This window comes from Mauremys mutica, chromosome 15 (genome assembly GCF_020497125.1).
Source record: "Mauremys mutica isolate MM-2020 ecotype Southern chromosome 15, ASM2049712v1, whole genome shotgun sequence".
Classification (NCBI taxonomy): Eukaryota; Metazoa; Chordata; order Testudines; family Geoemydidae; genus Mauremys; species Mauremys mutica.
The window spans coordinates 34,423,572-34,440,320 of record NC_059086.1 but is presented as its reverse complement, the minus strand read 5'-3'; the positions used below and the strand labels follow the sequence as shown (position 1 = coordinate 34,440,320).

Genomic DNA, 16,749 nt, shown 5'->3' with positions numbered 1-16,749 from the left:
AATTCCAGTCCTAAAAACCTCTGGGAAGCATTTCTTGCTCAATTTTATCCTACTTTTTGTACAGCAAGTGACAGTGGATCAGTATATTTGATTGGGGAGAAATGAAGTAACAGCTGCCCAGATTGAGCTTGAGCACTCCGGAATTTTGAGGTGTTCAAATCTGGAAGGCAGGTGCTAGATTCCCTTTCTGAATATGGGATAAATCTGGAAAGGAAAAGTCAATTTCTGCTTCCATGGCTCAGAAGTGGAAATCCTCCTAAGTGCCTGGTACTGCATCTAAAGCTGCCCAGGTCCAGTAGAGCCTCCCCTCCCTTACTTTTCATTTTAAATTCTAGTGGGATCCACCTACCTCCTTGTGAGGCTTCAGATAGAGAGGGGCCCTGTCCATTTAGTCCACCCAATTCCTTCTTTGGGGGCTGCAAGGTGAGGTCACACCAGTATCCCTAAGCCAGGCTGGGGATGGCTTCTGAAGGGGAGATCTGGGCCAAAGCCTTCTACTGCTTGGGCACACTTGTTCCCCATTCACAGTGCCACCCCGCTCTAGCAGTGAGCTCAAGAAGCAGCTTGAGGTTTCAGCTACCATACACCCTCCCCCCTTTCCTGTTGGTAGTGTCCAAGGGAATGCTGGGAAATGTAGTTCTTTCCCTGCTCCAGGGCTGGCTCTGTAGGCAGGGAGCTAACCAAGCTTCCAGGGCCCCTTGTTGGTTCTCAGCTCCCAGGCTGGATCCCTGCCGGCTGCCGCCCCTACAAATGGGCTGCCCCAAGCAGCTGCTTGCTTTGCTGGTGCCTAGAGCCGCCCCTGCCTGCATGAGAGATCACCTGCCCCCTCAGCCCCGCCTGAGACCAGCCAGGGAGCCTGACCAGTGCCCCCCCCTGCAGCTCTGCCCCCTTCCCTGGGGTTGGAAATAGTCTGTGACTGGAGGGAGTCGCACAAGACCCACCTTTCCCCAGGCCTTGGGAATGGGGGGGCTGTGAGTGCAGGGGAGGGAGCTGTTGGGGGGTGGATCTGGGGGGTTCTGCACTGACCATGAATATTTCGGTTACCCCAGAGTCCCGACCACTGGGAAGTAGGGCAGGAGAAGCCCCAGCACCCTGACCCTTGCCCCTGTAGAAGCACGGGGGAGCAGGGGAAGGCTTAGCACCAGGACCTCCGCTGAGGCCCGGAGACAGGACGAGCTCTCACTCCCCGCTGCGTCCCGGGGCCAGAGCTTGGGGACAGAGCTTCTCCGGGCTTGGGGCTACAGGGGCGGAGGAGGGGCAGAAAGGGGCGGGGCCAAGGGTGGAATAGGGGCGGGGCCCCAGAAGAGGGGCAGAAAGGGGCGGGGCCGTGTGCGGGGCCACAGGCCGAGGAGGCGGAACAGGAGAGGGAGGCAGGTGGAAGGGGAGGAGGGATCCCCCTTGCTCTGGTCCAGGGCCCCAGGAAACCTTAATCCACCTCAGCCCGTGACTCAGCATCGATTGTCACAGTCAGTCCGGGGAAGGGGGGTTGTGGCTGGGGACGGTGCCAGCTTGGCGGCCCCTGGGTCCAGACTCCTCTGTGCGTCCCCAGAGCTGGGGCAGCCAGGGGAGCATACGCTGGGAAAGGCCCCTCCTCTGCAGCTCCCCGCAGGGGTACGGATCCCCCCTCCTCCAGCCCTGAACCTCCAGGAGCTGCTGCTCCCCCCTGGCTGGGGAACCCCCCAGTGACACTGTCCCTGGCCAGGTGAGTCCTAGGGCTCTGGGCTGAGCCTGGCTCTGAGCATCCCATCAGGTGCCGAACTTGTGGGGGGTCCAGCTGGGAGTGGGGACGTGGAGCCGGGCCCCTCACCTGCTACCACCAGCTGCACGGGGTCGCTGGGCTCTGAGGAGACGAAGGGCTCTGAGCGGGGCTGGTAGCTGCAGCTGTAGTTCCCTCCGTGCTGCCGCCCCACGCTGGGGATGCGGAACTCGGCCCCGGCCCCAGCAGGGTCCATGTGTCGCTGCGGGTTCAGGTCTCCAGCCTTGTGCAGGAAGAACCTCACGTCCTGGCGCTGCCCCTGACACTGGATGGTGACGTCTGCCCCTGGGGCGGCGACCCCGGTGGGGTTCAGGGAGATGGAGGGTCTGGGTAAACCGGGATCTGCGCACAGGAGACAGGCTGTGAGAGCCAGACCCGGGCACCCACCCAGCCCCAGCCTCCAGCTGCAGAAGAGAAGAGTGAGGGAGGATTTGATAGCAGCCTTCAGCTACCTGAAGGGAGGTTCCAGAGAGGATGGAGCTCGGCTGTTCTAAGTGGTGGCAGATGACAGAACAAGGAGCAATGGTCTCAAGTTGCAGTGGGGGAGGTTTAGGTTGGATATTAGGAAACACTATTTCACTAGGAGGGTGGTGAAGCACTGGACTGGGTTCTCTGGGGAGGTGGTGGAATCTCCATCCTTAGAGGTTTTTCAGGCCTGGCATGAGAAAGCCCTGGCTGGGATGATTTAGTTGGGGTTGGGCCTGCTTTGAGCAGGGGATTGGACTAGAACCTCCTGAGGTCTCTTCCAACCCTAATCTGACATGGGCAGATCCAGGGGCCCCCTGGCAGAGATTCTCTCCCAGATCCCAGAGTCCCCCTGTGACAAAGTGGGGGATTTTCTTATCTTTTCATGGTTTTCCAATGGTTTGCATGCAGAGGGAGTGGGACTCAGTGCCCCTGGTGTTACTGGTTTGACGAGGTGAGAGGAGAGGGAGTTTGTTGTTGCAGAGGACCAGAGGGGGCACTTGGGACACCAGCCAATGCCCTGGAGGAGGGACACCCCGGCGACTGGTGACATGACGACCCAATGACCCAGCTCAGGAGTCACAGCCGGTTCTGGCCAGTGGGAGGACAATGGGCAGCAAAGAGAGGACTCTGGTGACCTGACCAGCCGGTTCCAGCCAGAGGGGCCGGAGGACAGAAGAGAGGAGAGGAGGCCCAGTCGACCCTGTTTACGAGCCTGTTTCCCTGGAGAGAAGACAATGGACAGAGCGGGGCTTGGGGCCGGGGGTATCAGATGCCCAGCTGGGAAGCAGGGAGGCTCTGGGCTGGAGAGCGGGGGCAGGCAGAGCCCACCTGGATGCAGGGAGACTGGGATGTGCTGGGCTGAGGGAGGCCAGGCCTGAGGCCCTGAGAGTTTGCTGTGCTGGGTTCAACTCTCAATAAACCCTCCTGTTTTACACTGGCTGAGAGTTGCTCCGGGCTAGAGAACAAGGTTGCATCAACCCCCTTGGGGTGAGGAGGCCCGGGGGGTCCAGAGCGAGTGGACTCCCTGAGGGGGCCCATGGCAGAGACAGACGCGCTAAGGCTCAGAGAGGGGCGGCTCCAGGAGGTGGAGGGGCCTGGCCCTGAGAGAGAATGGACCCCCAAGAAGGGCTGTCGCACTGAAAGGGGGAACCCCCCCAGGGACCGCATGGGGCCAAGAGTGGGCACGATCTGTGAGTCCGTGACACCCCCTGACCCAGAATCCGGCCCTATGAGCTGGTCTGTCAGCCCCACAGTCACCGAGCTGCAGTTGTCTAGTTCTTGGGGTCCTCATATGCCATGTGTGGCCCCTGCATCGTTCATAGCATCCCTGAGATCCCCCAAGATTGAGGGCCCCCCCCAAGGAAGGACACTTTTGAAAACTGCAACATGCTCCCATGACACAGAGTCTGTGGCTGCGCCAGGAGCTGGGCCAGATCTCCTGGGTCCCAGCTCAGCGCCATGTCCACCAAGCCACTGATTCTCCTGCAGCCCCTGCCTCATTCAGCCCCGGCCGGGGCACTGCCTGGGGCGGGGCCTGGAGAACAGAGGGGATGGGATCAAGGGATTAAATAGTGACTCCCGGTTCCTATGCACAAGGGGCAGCGTTAAAGTAGCCTCCCTGCCCCAAGTTTCCAGGGGCTTCTGCTCCCCCCTGGCCAGGGAACCCCCCAGCGACTCCGTCCCCTCTCCCGGGCCAGGCGTCCCCTCTGCGGGGTCAGGGCTCAGGGCAGAGCCTGGCTCTGAGCGTCCCATTGGCACCGAGACCCCGGGAGGGTCTGGTTGGGGGTGGGGCTGGGAACGGGGACGCCGAGCCGGGCCCCTCACCTCTCACCACCAGCTCCACGGGGTCACTGGGGTACGACACGGCGAACGGCTCCGATTTGCTGTGATAGAAGCAGCTGTAGCTCCCGCTGTGCTCCCGGCTCACGTTGCTGATGGGAAACTCAGCGTCCAACCCGACCGAATCCACAGGTGGGAAACGGCGTCGCTCTTTATTCAGCACGAACAGCACGCCCTGGTGCTGCCCCCGACACAAGATGGTCACGGCTCCTCCCAGGGAGACCCCCCAGCTGCGGCTCTTCAGGGTGATGTTGGGTTTGGGGTAGCTGGGCTCTGTAGTGGGAAGCAGACAGGCCATGAGACACAGGCCCCGTCACTCACTCCTGGGGCCCATCCTCACCACACGGCCTCAGTGGTGGGTCAGACCCGGCGGCCCTGGGGACGGGCTCCCGGATCCCTTTTCACAGCGGCCAGAGTTTCCCCTCAGCCCTGGGCTCACAGCATGAGACACGGAGCAACCCCAGCCCCTGGGGCCCAGAGCTCTGCTCCCCGGCGGATGACAGGCCAGGCCAGTCTCCAGAGTCCATTCACTCCCTGGCTTCTCTGCTGGGAGGGCTGGGAGCCAGGACTCTTGGGTTCTCTCCCCGGCTCTGGGAGGGGAGTGGGGTCTAGTGGGGAGAGCAGGGGCGGGATGGGGGCCAGGACTCCTGGGTTCTGTGCACAGCACCACCACTGACTTGTAGGGGACTGTGCAAGTCTCTACTATACACTGAGGTTTATAACCTTCAGCTCCGCCCATCACCCCCTAACTGATGTGTTGCCTGGGAAAGGCCCCCCCTGCTCTTCAGCTCCCCCTGGGGGCAGGGATCCCCCCTCCCTCAGGCCTGAATCTCCAGTGGCTACTTCTCCCCCCAGCTGGGGAACCCCCCCAGTGACTCCATCCCCTGTCCCCGGCCAGGCGTCCCCTCTGCTGGGCTCAGGGCAGAGCTGGGCTCTGAGCATCCCATCGGTGCAGAGACCCCCTGCGGGTCTGGCTGTGGGTGGGGCTGGGAGGCGGGACGCTTAGCCAGGCCCCTCACCTGCTACAATAATCTCGACGGCGTCGCTGGGATACGACCAGCGACTCGGTTCCGTTATGGAGCGATAGTCGCAGGTGTAGCTCCCTCCATCTTCCCGGCTGACACTGGGGATGGGAAATTCAGCCTCGGGTCCATGAGGCACCGTCTGCATCTGCATGTTCGGGTGTCCAACTTTACGCAGAACAAACTCCATGCCCGGGTCCTGACCCTCACAGCGGATGGTGATGTTTCCCCCGAGCGCCACCACCCTGCTGGGGCTCACCCAGATGGTGGGTTTGAGAAATTCACGCTCTGCTTTCAACAAGAGACAGGAGTTAAACAGGGGAGACACAGCCCCCCCCCCCTCTGCCCCAATTCACTCCATCCATCACTCAGCACCCGGCTCCATTAGAGATCACCTGCCCCCCGCCCGACCCCATTTGAGGCCAGCCAGGGAGCCTGACCAGTGGGCCCCCTGCAGCTCTGACCCCCAACCTGGGTTTGGAAATAGAGTCTGTGACCGCTGGGAATTGCGCAAGATTGAACTTTCCCCAGGCCTTGGTATGACGAACTGGGAATGTTCTTAATGTTTTCTCTGAATACGGTTAGGCCTGAATAAAGATGTAGCACAAAACCAGTTATGCCAACCTGACTGAAGTCAGGCTAACAGAGGTTTCTGGGTAATCCCAGAGTGGAAAATACTGAGAAGCAGCATTGTCTCACAAAGCCCTGGGAAACAGTGAGATAAGTGAGGGGGCTGGTACCAGCTGTGTTATGTTGATAAACACTGTTTGAAGAACTGATAAGAAACACAAGCATCTCACAGTTCTGACTCTAACTCCCTGGTTTAGTGTTCGGTGTGTTTTAACTCCCTTACATTCCTAACCTTTGGCGCTTGTTGAGATATTAACAATTTAATGCTGTAGAGACTAGGCATGCGTATATATTAAAAGGTGTCTAATTTCTAGTTGTTAGACAAAGGGGGTGGGTTGCTCAAGTGAATAATCTATGACGTAATAAAACTGTCTATATAGGCTAATACTAAGCTGTAAAGGGGCGGCTGGTTCTCTTCGGATACGAGCTGTTCTTTACTGGCACGTGCACTTGTCAATAAAGAACTTTTAATCGGACCTTGCTGGTGTTGCCTGTCTCTCTGCGGTCAGACAACGAACATCGCTGTCGGGGTTCGAGTCCCTGACAATACTGTGTTGGTGCCTCAGTGTCCCCTCGGCAGTTCTTAAGTATCTAGCAGAGCAAAGGGCCAGTGCACCTAAATGCCTGGCACTCTGTCTCCTGGCAACTGATGGCCTGGGCCCCTCCTCTGCAAAGGTGCCAACTGAAGGTGTTGGAGACAAAGAGATCAGGTGACCTCCTGGCCCGGGGAAAGGAGCTGAGCAGAGGGGAGGGGCTGGAGGGGCTTTCAGTCTGGAGCTGGCTGGGGATGAGGAGTGAAGGGCAGACGTGGGGGTCTGGCTCACTGCCCCCCAGAATGGACCCGGCTGAGCGGTCCGGCTCGCGGTACCTACAAGCTCTGTTTTAGACCCTGTTCCTGTCATCGAATAAACCTCTGTGTTACTGGCTGGCTGAGAGTCGCGTCTGACTGCGAAGTGGGGGTGCAGGACCCTGGGGCTTCCCCAGGACCCCGCCGGGTTGGGCTCGCTGTGGGAAGCGCACGGAGGGGCAGAGGATGCTGAATGCTCCAAGGAGAGACCCAGGAGGTGAAGCCGTGTGAGCTTCTTGCCCTGAACAAGTCTGCTCCGAGGGAGAGGAGGCTCCCCAAAGTCCTGCCTGGCTTGGTGGGGAGCAGGTTCAGAGCATCGCCCGGGGACTCCGTGACACTTGGGAACAGGGGAGCTGCGAGTGCAGGGGAGGGAGCTGTTGGGGGGAGAATCTGGGGGTGGGGGTGGATCTGAGGAGTTCTCCCCATGGTTGCACTGACCATGTATGTTTTGGTTACCCCAGAGTCCTGGCCGCTGGGCATGTCGGACAGGAGAAGCCCCAGCACCCGGACCCTTGTCCCCCGCAGAAGCATGGTGCAGTATGGGGCAGGGGAAGGCTTAGCACCAGGACCTACGCTGAGGCCCAGGGACAGGAGGATTCTCGCTACTTGCCATGGCCTCAGGGCTGGGGGACTCTCACTCCCCACTGCACCCTGCAGCCAAGGGGCAGGGACAGAGCTTCTCCGGGCTTGGGGCTGCAGTGGGGAGGGGGGCAGGGGCAGAAAGGGGTAGGGCTGTCAGCGGGTCCTCAGGCCGAGGAGGCAAGACAAGAGAGGGACACAGGTGGAAGGGTGGGAGGGATCCCCCTTGCCCTGGCCCAGGGCCCCAGGAAACCTTAATCCACCTCAGCCCGTGACTCAGCATCGATCGTCACAGTCAGTCCGGGGAGGGGGGTTGTGGCTGGGGACGGTGCCGGCTCGGCAGCCCCTGGGCCCTGACTCCTCTGTGCGTCCCGAGTGCGGGGGCAGCCGGGGGAGCATCCCCTGGGAAAGGCCCCTGCTCTGCAGCTCCCCCTGGGGGCAGGGTTCCCCCCTCCCCCAGCCCTGAACCCCCAGGAGCTGCTGCTCCCCCTTGGCTGGGGAACCCCCCAGTGACACTGTCCCTGCTCCCTGTCCAGGCGAGTCCTAGGACTCTGGGCAGAACCTGGCTCTGAGCATCCCATCAGGTGCTGAACTTCTGAGGGTGCAGCTGTGTGTGGGGCTGAGATCGTGGATGCCGAGCCGGGCTCCTCACCTGCTACCACCAGCAGCACGGGGTCGCTGGGCTGCGAGGAGACGAAGGGCTCTGACCGGGGCCGGTAGCTGCAGCTGTAGTTCCCTCCGTGCTGCCGGCCCACGCTGGGGATGCGGAACTCGGCCCCGGCCCCAGCAGGGTCCATGTGTCGCTGCGGGTTCCGGTCTCCAGCCTTGTGCAGGAAGAACCTCACGTCCTGGCGCTGCCCCTGACACCGGATGGTGACATCTGCCCCTGGGGCAATGACCCCGGTGGGGCTCAGAGAGATGGAGGGTCTGGGTAAGCTGGGATCTGCGCACAGGAGACAGGCTGTGAGAGCCAGACCCGGGCACCCACCCAGCCCCGGCCTCCAGCTGCAGAAGAGAGGAGTGAGGGGGGGATTTGATAGCAGCCTTCAGCTACCTGAAGGGAGGTTCCAGAGAGGATGGAGCTCGGCTGTTCTAAGTGGTGGTAGATGACAGAACAAGGAGCAATGGTCTCAAGTTGCAGTGGGGGAGGTTTAGGTTGGATATTAGGAAACACTATTTCACTAGGAGGGTGGTGAAGCACTGGACTGGGTTCCCTGGAGAGGTGGTGGAATCTCCATCCTTAGAGGTTTTTCAGGCCCGGCATGAGAAAGACCTGGCTGGGATGATTTAGTTGGGGTTGGGCCTGCTTTGAGCAGGGGATTGGACTCGAACCTCCTGAGGTCTCTTCCAACCCTAATCTGACATGGGCAGATCCAGGGGCCCCCTGGCAGAGATTCTCTCACAGATCCCAGAGTCCCCCTGTGACAAAGTGGGGGACTTTCTTATCTTTTCATGGTTTTCCAATGGTTTGCATGCAGAGGGAGTGGGACTCAGTGCCCCTGGGTGTTACTGGTTTGACGAGGTGAGAGGAGAGGGAGTTTGTTGTTGCAGAGGACCGGAGGGGGCACTTGGGACACCAGCCAATGCCCTGGAGGAGGGACACCCCGGCGACTGGTGACCTGACGACCCAACGACCCAGCTCAGGAGTCACAGCCGGTTCTGGCGAAGTGGGAGGACAATGGGCTGCAAAGAGAGGACCCCAGTGACCTGACCAGCCGGTTCCAGCCAGAGGGGCCGGAGGACAGAAGAGAGGAGAGGAGGCCCAGGCGACCCTGTTTACGAGCCTGTTTCCCTGGAGAGAAGACAATGGACAGAGGGGGGCTTGGGGCCGGGGGTATCAGATGCCCAGCTGGGAAGCAGGGGGGCTCGGGGCTGGAGAGGGGGAGCAGGCAGAGCCCACCTGGATGCAGGGGAGACTGGGATGTGCTGGGCTGAGGGAGGCCAGGCCTGAGGCCCTGAGAGTTTCCTGTGCTGGGTTCAACTCTCAATAAACCCTCCTGTTTTACACTGGCTGAGAGTCACTCCGGGCTAGAGAACAAGGTTGCATCAACCCCTTTGGGGTGAGGAGACCCGGGGGGTCCAGAGCGAGTGGACTCCCTGAGGAGGCCCACGGGAGAGACAGACGTGCTAAGGCTCAGAGAGGGGCGGCTCCAGGAGGTGGAGGGGCCTGACCCCGAGAGAGAATGGACCCCTGAGAAGGGCTATCGCACTGAAAGGGGAACCCCCCCCTACGGACCACACGGGGCCAAGAGTGGGCACGATCTGTGAGTTCGTGACACCCCCTGACCCAGAATCCGGCCCTGTGAGCTGGTCTGCCAGCCCCACAGACACCGAGTTGCAGTTGCCTAGTTCTTGGGGTCCTCATATTCCATGAGTGGCCCCTGCATCGTTCATGGCATCCCTGAGATCCCCCAAGATTGAGGCCCCCCCCCCACAAGGAAGGACACTTTTGAAAACTGCAACATGCTCCCATGACACAGAGTCTGTGGCTGCGCCAGGAGCTGGGCCAGACCTCCTGGGTCCCAGCCCAGCGCCGTGTCCACCAAGCCACTGATTCTCCTGCAGCCCCTGCCTCATTCAGCCCCAGCCGGGGCACTGCCTGGGGCGGGCGCTGGAGAACAGAGGGGATGGGATCACGGGATTAAATAGCGACTCCCGGTTCCTACGCACAAGGGGCAGCGTTAAAGTAGCCTCCCTGCCCTGAGTCTCCAGGGGCTGCTGCTCCCCCCTGGCCAGGGAACCCCCCAGCGACTCCGTCTTCACTCCCCGGCCGGGCGTCACCTCTGCTGGGTCACGGCTCAGGGCAGAGCCTGGCTCTGAGCGTCCCATTGGCACCGAGACCCCGTGAGGGTCTGGCTGGGGGTGGGGCTGGGAACAGGGATGCCGAGCTGGGCCCCTCACCTCTTACCACCAGCTCCACGGGGTCGCTGGGGTACGACACGTTGAACGGCTCCGATTTGCTGTGATAGAAGCAGCTGTAGCTCCCGCCGTCCTCCCGGCTCACGTTGCTGATGGGAAACTCAGCCTCCAACCCAACCGAATCCACAGGTGGGAAACGGCGTCGCTCTTTATTCAGCACGAACCGCACGTCCTGGCGCTGCCCCCGACACCAGATGGTCACGGCTCCTCCCAGGGAGACCCCCCAGCTGCGGCTCTGCAGGGTGATGTTGGGTTTGGGGTAGCGGGGCTCTGCAGGGGGAAGCAGACAGGCCGTGACACACAGGCCCCGTCACTCACTCCTGGGGCCCGTCCTCACCATGCGGCCTCAGTGGTGGGTCAGACCTGGCGGCCCTGGGGACGGGCTCCTGGATCCCTTTCCACAGCGGCCAGAGTTTCCCCTCAGCCCTGGGCTCACAGCATGAGACACGGAGCAACTCCAGCCCCTGGGGCCCAGAGCTCTGCTCCCCGGCGGGTGACAGGCCAGGCCAGTCTCCAGGGGCCATTCACTCCCTGGCTTCTCTGATGGAAGGGCTGGGAGCCAAGACTCTTGGGTTCTCTCCCCGGCTCTGGGAGGGGAGTGGGGTCTAGTGGGGAGAGCAGGGGCGGGATGGGGGCCAGGACTCCTGGGTTCTGTGCACAGCACCACCACTGACTTGTAGGGGACTGTGCAAGTCTCTACTATACACTGAGGTTTATAACCTTCAGCTCCGCCCATCACCCCCTAACTGATGTGTTGCCTGGGAAAGGCCCCCCCTGCTCTTCAGCTTCCCCTGGGGGGCAGGGATCCCCCCTCCCTCAGGCCTGAATCTCCAGTGGCTACTTCTCCCCCCCAGCTGGGGAATCCCCCAGTGACTCCGTCCCCTGTCCCCGGCCAGGCGTCCCCTCTGCTGGGCTCAGGGCAGAGCCAGGCTCTGAGCGTCCCATCGGTGCAGAGACTCCCTGCGGTTCTGGCTGTGGGTGGGGCTGGGAGGCGGGACGCTTAGCCAGGCCCCTCACCTGCTACAATGATCTCGACGGGGTCGCTGGGATACGACCAGCGACTCGGTTCCGTTATGGAGCGATAGTCGCAGGTGTAGCTCCCTCCATCTTCCCGGCTGACACTGGGGATGGGAAATTCAGCCATGGGCCCATGAGGGACTGTCTGCAGCTGCATGTTCGGGTGTCCAACTTTACGCAGAACAAACTCCATGCCCGGGTCCTGACCCTCACAGCGGATGGTGATGTTTCCCCCGAGCGCCACCACCCTGCTGGGGCTCACCCAGATGGTGGGTTTGAGAAATTCACGCTCTGCTTTCAACAAGAGACAGGAGTTAAACAGGGGAGACACAGCCCCCCCCCCCCTCCCTCTGCCCCAATTCACTCCATCCATCACTCAGCACCCGGCTCCATTAGAGATCACCTGCCCCCCGCCCGACCCCATTTGAGGCCAGCCAGGGAGCCTGACCAGTGGGCCCCCTGCAGCTCTGACCCCCAACCTGGGTTTGGAAATAGAGTCTGTGACCGCTGGGAGTTGCGCAAGATTGAACTTTCCCCAGGCCTTGGTATGACGAACTGGGAATGTTCTTAATGTTTTCTCTGAATACTGTTAGGCCTGAATAAAGGTGTAGCACAAAACCAGTTATGCCAACCTGACTGAAGTCAGGCTAACAGAGGTTTCTGGGTAATCCCAGAGTGGAAAATACTGAGAAGCAGCATTGTCTCACAAAGCCCTGGGAAACAGTGAGATAAGTGAGGGGGCTGGTACCAGCTGTGTTATGTTGATAAACACTGTTTGAAGAACTGATAAGAAACACAAGCATCTCACAGTTCTGACTCTAACTCCCTGGTTTAGTGTTCGGTGTGTTTTAACTCCCTTACATTCGTAACCTTTGGCGCTTGTTGAGATATTAACAATTTAATGCTGTAGAGACTAGGCATGCGTATATATTAAAAGGTGTCTAATTTCTAGTTGTTAGACAAAGGGGGTGGGTTGCTCAAGTGAATAATCTATGACGTAATAAAACTGTCTATATAGCCTAATACTAAGCTGTAAAGGGGCGGCTGGTTCTCTTCGGATACGAGCTGTTCTTTACTGGCATGTGCACTTGTCAATAAAGAACTTTTAATCGGACCTTGCTGGTGTTGCCTGTCTCTCTGCGGTCAGACAACGAACATCGCTGTCGGGGTTCGAGTCCCTGACAATACTGTGTTGGTGCCTCAGTGTCCCCTCGGCAGTTCTTAAGTATCTAGCAGAGCAAAGGGCCAGTGCACCTAAATGCCTGGCACTCTGTCTCCTGGCAACTGATGGCCTGGGTCCCTCCTCTGCAAAGGTGCCAACTGAAGGTGTTGGAGACAAAGAGATCAGGTGACCTCCTGGCCCGGGGAAAGGAGCTGAGCAGAGAGGAGGGGCTGGAGGGGGTGTCAGTCTGGAGCTGGCTGGGGATGAGGAGTGAAGGGCAGACGTGGGGGTCTGGCTCACTACCCCCCAGAATGGACCCGGCCGAGGGGTCCGGCTCGCGGTACCTACAAGCTCTGTTTTAGACCCTGTTCCTGTCATCGAATAAACCTCTGTGTTACTGGCTGGCTGAGACTCACGTCTGACTGCAAAGTGGTGGGGCAGGACCCTGTGGCTTCCCCAGGACCCCGCCGGGTTGGGCTCGCTGTGGGAAGCGCACGGAGGGGCAGAGGATGCTGAATGCTCCAAGGAGAGACCCAGGAGGTGAAGCCGTGTGAGCTTCTTGCCCTGAACAAGTCTGCTCCAAGGGAGAGGAGGCTCCCCAAAGTCCTGCCTGGCTTGGTGGGGAGCAGTTCCAGAGCATCGCCTGGGGACTCCGTGACATTTGGGAACAGGGGAGCTGCGAGTGCAGGGGAGGGAGCTGTTGGGGGGTGAATCTGGGGGTGGGGGTGGATCTGAGGAGTTCTCCCCATGGTTGCACTGACCATGTATGTTTTGGTTACCCCAGAGTCCTGGCCGCTGGGCATGTAGGACAGGAGAAGTCCCAGCACCCGGACCCTTGTCCCCCACAGAAGCATGGTGGAGTAGGGGGCTGGGGAAGGCTTAGCACCAGGACCTACACTGAGGCCCTGGGACAGGAGGATTCTCGCTACTTGCCATGGCCTCAGGGCTGGGGGACTCTCACCTCCCCACTGCACCCTGCGGCCAAGGGGCAGGGACAGAGCTTCTCCGGGCTTGGGAGGAGGGGGACAGGGGCAGAAATGGGTAGGGCTGTGAGCGGGGCCTCAGGCCGAGGAGGCAAGACAAGAGAGACACAGGTGGAAGGGGTGGAGGGATCCCCCTTGCCCTGGTCCAGGGCCCCAGGAAACCTTAATCCACCTCAGCCCGTGACTCATCATCGATTGTCACAGTCAGTCCGGGGAGGGAGGGTTGTGGCTGGGGATGGTGCTGGCTCGGCAGACCTTGGGCCCTGAATCCGCTGTGCGTCCCCAGTGCGGGGGCAGCCGGGGGAGCATCCCCTGGGAAAGGCCCCTGCTCTGCAGCTCCCCCTGGGGGCAGGGATCCCCCCTCCCCCAGCCCTGAACCCCCAGGAGCTGCTGCTCCCCCTTGGCTGGGGAACCCCCCAGTGACACTGTCCCCGCTCCGTGGCCAGGCGAGTCCAAGGGCTCTGGGCAGAGCCTGGCTCTGAGCATCCCATCAGGTGCCGAACTTCTGAGGGTGCAGCTGGGTGTGGGGCTGTGTGGTGGAGTAGGGACTGTCTATGTGGGGGATGGGAGAGCAGGGAGGATTTTAGGTGAGATGCAGGTATTTAGCGGTAACATGAGCTAGGCCTGGGGGAGGGGAGGTAACACCTCTGCCCAGGAGCTAGACAAAGAAAAGGGGCGGAGGGGAAGGGTTGAGTCAGTCTTCGGTTGGGAAACTGGGTGGTGCGTTTTCAGGGGATCCTAGGCTGGGATCCAAGCACCCTAAACCCCCCAGAAAGGCCAGATTAAGAGGTCCTGGCTCTGAACACAAGCTGGGCTGTATCCTGTGTTCCTGTTGTTCAATAAACCTTCTGTTTTACTGGCTGGCTGAGAGTCACTGTGAGTCCCAGGAAGAGGGGTTCAGGGCCGGACTCCCCCATACTCCGTGACAACTGGTGGTAGCGGTGGGATCGACTGCACCCCATGGACGGCGCTTCCTGCAGTAAGTGACTGGGGAGCAGTAAAACGAAGGGGCGATTCACCCCTGGGAGAGTGTGGCCAGAGAGAAGGACTTTGCAGTAACAGGGTCCCCCCGGGGGATTGCAGCGAGCGGTCCCAGGGGGTGGAGGAGTCTGCAGCTCGACCCTGGCAGAGAGGTGGTGACCTCAAGGACTGGCACACTAGGGATCTCCTGGAACCCGTGGGGAGCGGCGAGCACCCCGGCCTGTGAGCGGCCAGCAGGAAGATGTATGCCACGCAGTGCAAGTGCGACCTGGTGGAGCTGTGCAAGCAGAGGGGGCTACGCAGTGGGAAGCTCACCAAGGCCCAGCTGATTGCCCGGCTGGAGGAGAGAGACCGCGTCAATGAACCGGTCCCGGTCTCTGAGGGAAGCAGCCCGGCAGATGCAGCACAGGCACCAGTGTCTGTCCCCTCTGGGAGTGGTCAGCCGGCCGCTGAGGGCATCCCGAGACCCCCCACCCCTAGGCGTAGGGGGAGGGGGAGCCCAGCGACTACCGAGGGCTCAGTGGCCAGCCGGGGATCGTCCCGGCGGAGCTCCCTGTCCCTGGAGAGGAGGCGGCTGGAATATGACAGGGAGGCGCTCGAGTTAAGGAGGCAAGAACTGAGACTGGAGCGGGAGGAGAAGGAGAACCAGCGTAAACACGAGGAGACCCAGTGCCAGCAGGAGCGGGAGGAGAAGGAGAAGCAGCGTGAATACGAGGAGAGGGAGAAGGAGAAGCAGCGTGAATACGAGGAGAGGGAGAAGGAGAAGCAACGTAAACATGAGCTGGACCTGGCCCAGCTGAACAACAGTAAGGCCCCGGCTGCGATGAGTGAGGGGGGGCCCAAGCCTACAAAGAGCTTTGATAAGAGCTTCCTGGCCCGGCGTAAGGAGGGGGAGGACATAGATACCTTCCTGACGGCCTTTGAGAATGCCTGTGAGCTGCACCAGGTTGACCCTGCAGACACGATCCCGTTCCTCACCCCCTTACTGGACTCCACCGCCGTGGAGGTGTACAGCCGAATGAGAGGGGCGGAGGCAGGGGACTACAACCTGTTCAAAGAGGCCCTGCTCCGCGAGTTTGGGCTGACCCCGGAGATGTACCGGAAGAGGTTCCGGAGTCAACATAAGACCCGGGAGGTCACATACCTCCAACTGGTCAACCGGGCGCAGGGGTACGCCCGCAAGTGGACAGCTGGGGCCCAAACTAGAGAGGACCTGCTTGACCTATTCATAGTGGAGCACCTGTATGCGCAGTGCCCATCTGACCTGAGGCTGTGGTTGATGGACCAGAAGCCGGAGAACCCGCAGCATGCAGGCCGGCTGGCCGACGAGTTTGTGGACCGTCGGGCAGGGGATAGCAGGGAGGCGGCTCAAAGGAGCAGGCCTGCCTCAACGCAGAGACAGAGTCACCACAGGGCCTCCCAGCGGGGGCCTATGGAGAACCCCCACCAAAGGGGAAGATCCAGCGTCAGGTCCACCCGACCCGCTCGAGGGGACCCACGAGACATGGGCTGCTTTCACTGTGGCCAACGAGGCCACATACAGGCCCAGTGCCCCAAGCTCAGGGACAGACCGAGCAGACCCAACCCGCAGAGGGTTGACTGGGTAAAGACCCAATCGGATGAGGGGCAGCATTCCCAGGAAAGGGGGGCTGGCAGTGTTCCACCTGGGAAGGAGGGAGGAGAGCTCCAGGTCAGCTCCTCGGGGGGGCTGGATGCTCCGGACCCAGGGTTTTTGGTCTACAGGGTGGGCACGGGGCTGCCCCTCCGGAAACAGTGCCTTGTTCCCCTGGAGGTGGATGGGAGGAAGGTCACTGGGTACTGGGACATGGGCGCAGAGGTGACGCTGGCCCGGCCCGAGGTGGTGGCCCCAAATCGGATGGTGCCCAACACCTACCTGACCCTGAGGGGTGTGAGCGGGACCCCATTCAAGATGCCTGTGGCAAGGGTGCACCTGAAGTGGGGGGTCAAGGAGGGCCCCAAGGATGTGGGGGTGCACCCCCATTTGCCCACAGAGGTGTTAATGGGGGGGGACCTCGAGGCCTGGCCAGGCAATGCCCGGGGTGCCCTGGTCGTGACCCGTAGTCAGAGTCGGCGCAGGGCACTGCGCCCTGACAACGGGGAGGGTACTCTGCCCAAGGCGCAGGACCCTGACCTGGTGGGGAGGGAACGCCCAGAGACACGGCCCAGAGAGGCTGCGGACGCAGACCCAGCCGGGGAGAGAGAGCAGGTCCCCATCCCTGTCACAGCTGCTGAGTTCCAGGCCGAGTTGCAGAAGGATCCCTCCTTGCGGAAGCTCAGGGACCGGGCTAACCTCAGTGCGGTACAGACCATGAGGAGAGGTTGCAAGGAGAGGTTCCTGTGGGAGAAGGGGTTCCTGTACCGAGAATGGGCTCCCCCCGGGGAGGTGGAGTCATGGGGGATCAGGAGGCAGCCTGGTGGTTCCCCAGAAGTTTTGCCACAAGCTGCTGTACCTGGCCCATAACATCCCCCTCGCAGGGCACCAGGGAATCCGGCGCACCAGGCAAAGGCTGCTCCCGATGGAGAGT

General features: G+C 61.0%; 1 protein-coding gene across 1 annotated transcript in view; it reads right to left on the bottom strand.

Moving 5' to 3' along the window:
- Window positions 1–16,749, bottom strand: part of LOC123350012 (immunoglobulin superfamily member 1-like) — a 216,005-nt gene that overhangs the window by 94,407 nt on the left and 104,849 nt on the right. Inside the window, exons 3-9 of the mRNA XM_044988346.1 lie at window positions 11,078–11,368; window positions 10,043–10,330; window positions 7,906–8,084; window positions 7,794–7,845; window positions 5,083–5,373; window positions 4,049–4,336; window positions 1,808–2,098 (exon numbers count right to left, since the gene is read on the bottom strand). Coding sequence (XP_044844281.1) covers window positions 1,808–2,098; window positions 4,049–4,336; window positions 5,083–5,373; window positions 7,794–7,845; window positions 7,906–8,084; window positions 10,043–10,330; window positions 11,078–11,368 — 1,680 coding nt within the window. The remainder of the gene's footprint in view (window positions 1–1,807; window positions 2,099–4,048; window positions 4,337–5,082; window positions 5,374–7,793; window positions 7,846–7,905; window positions 8,085–10,042; window positions 10,331–11,077; window positions 11,369–16,749) is intronic.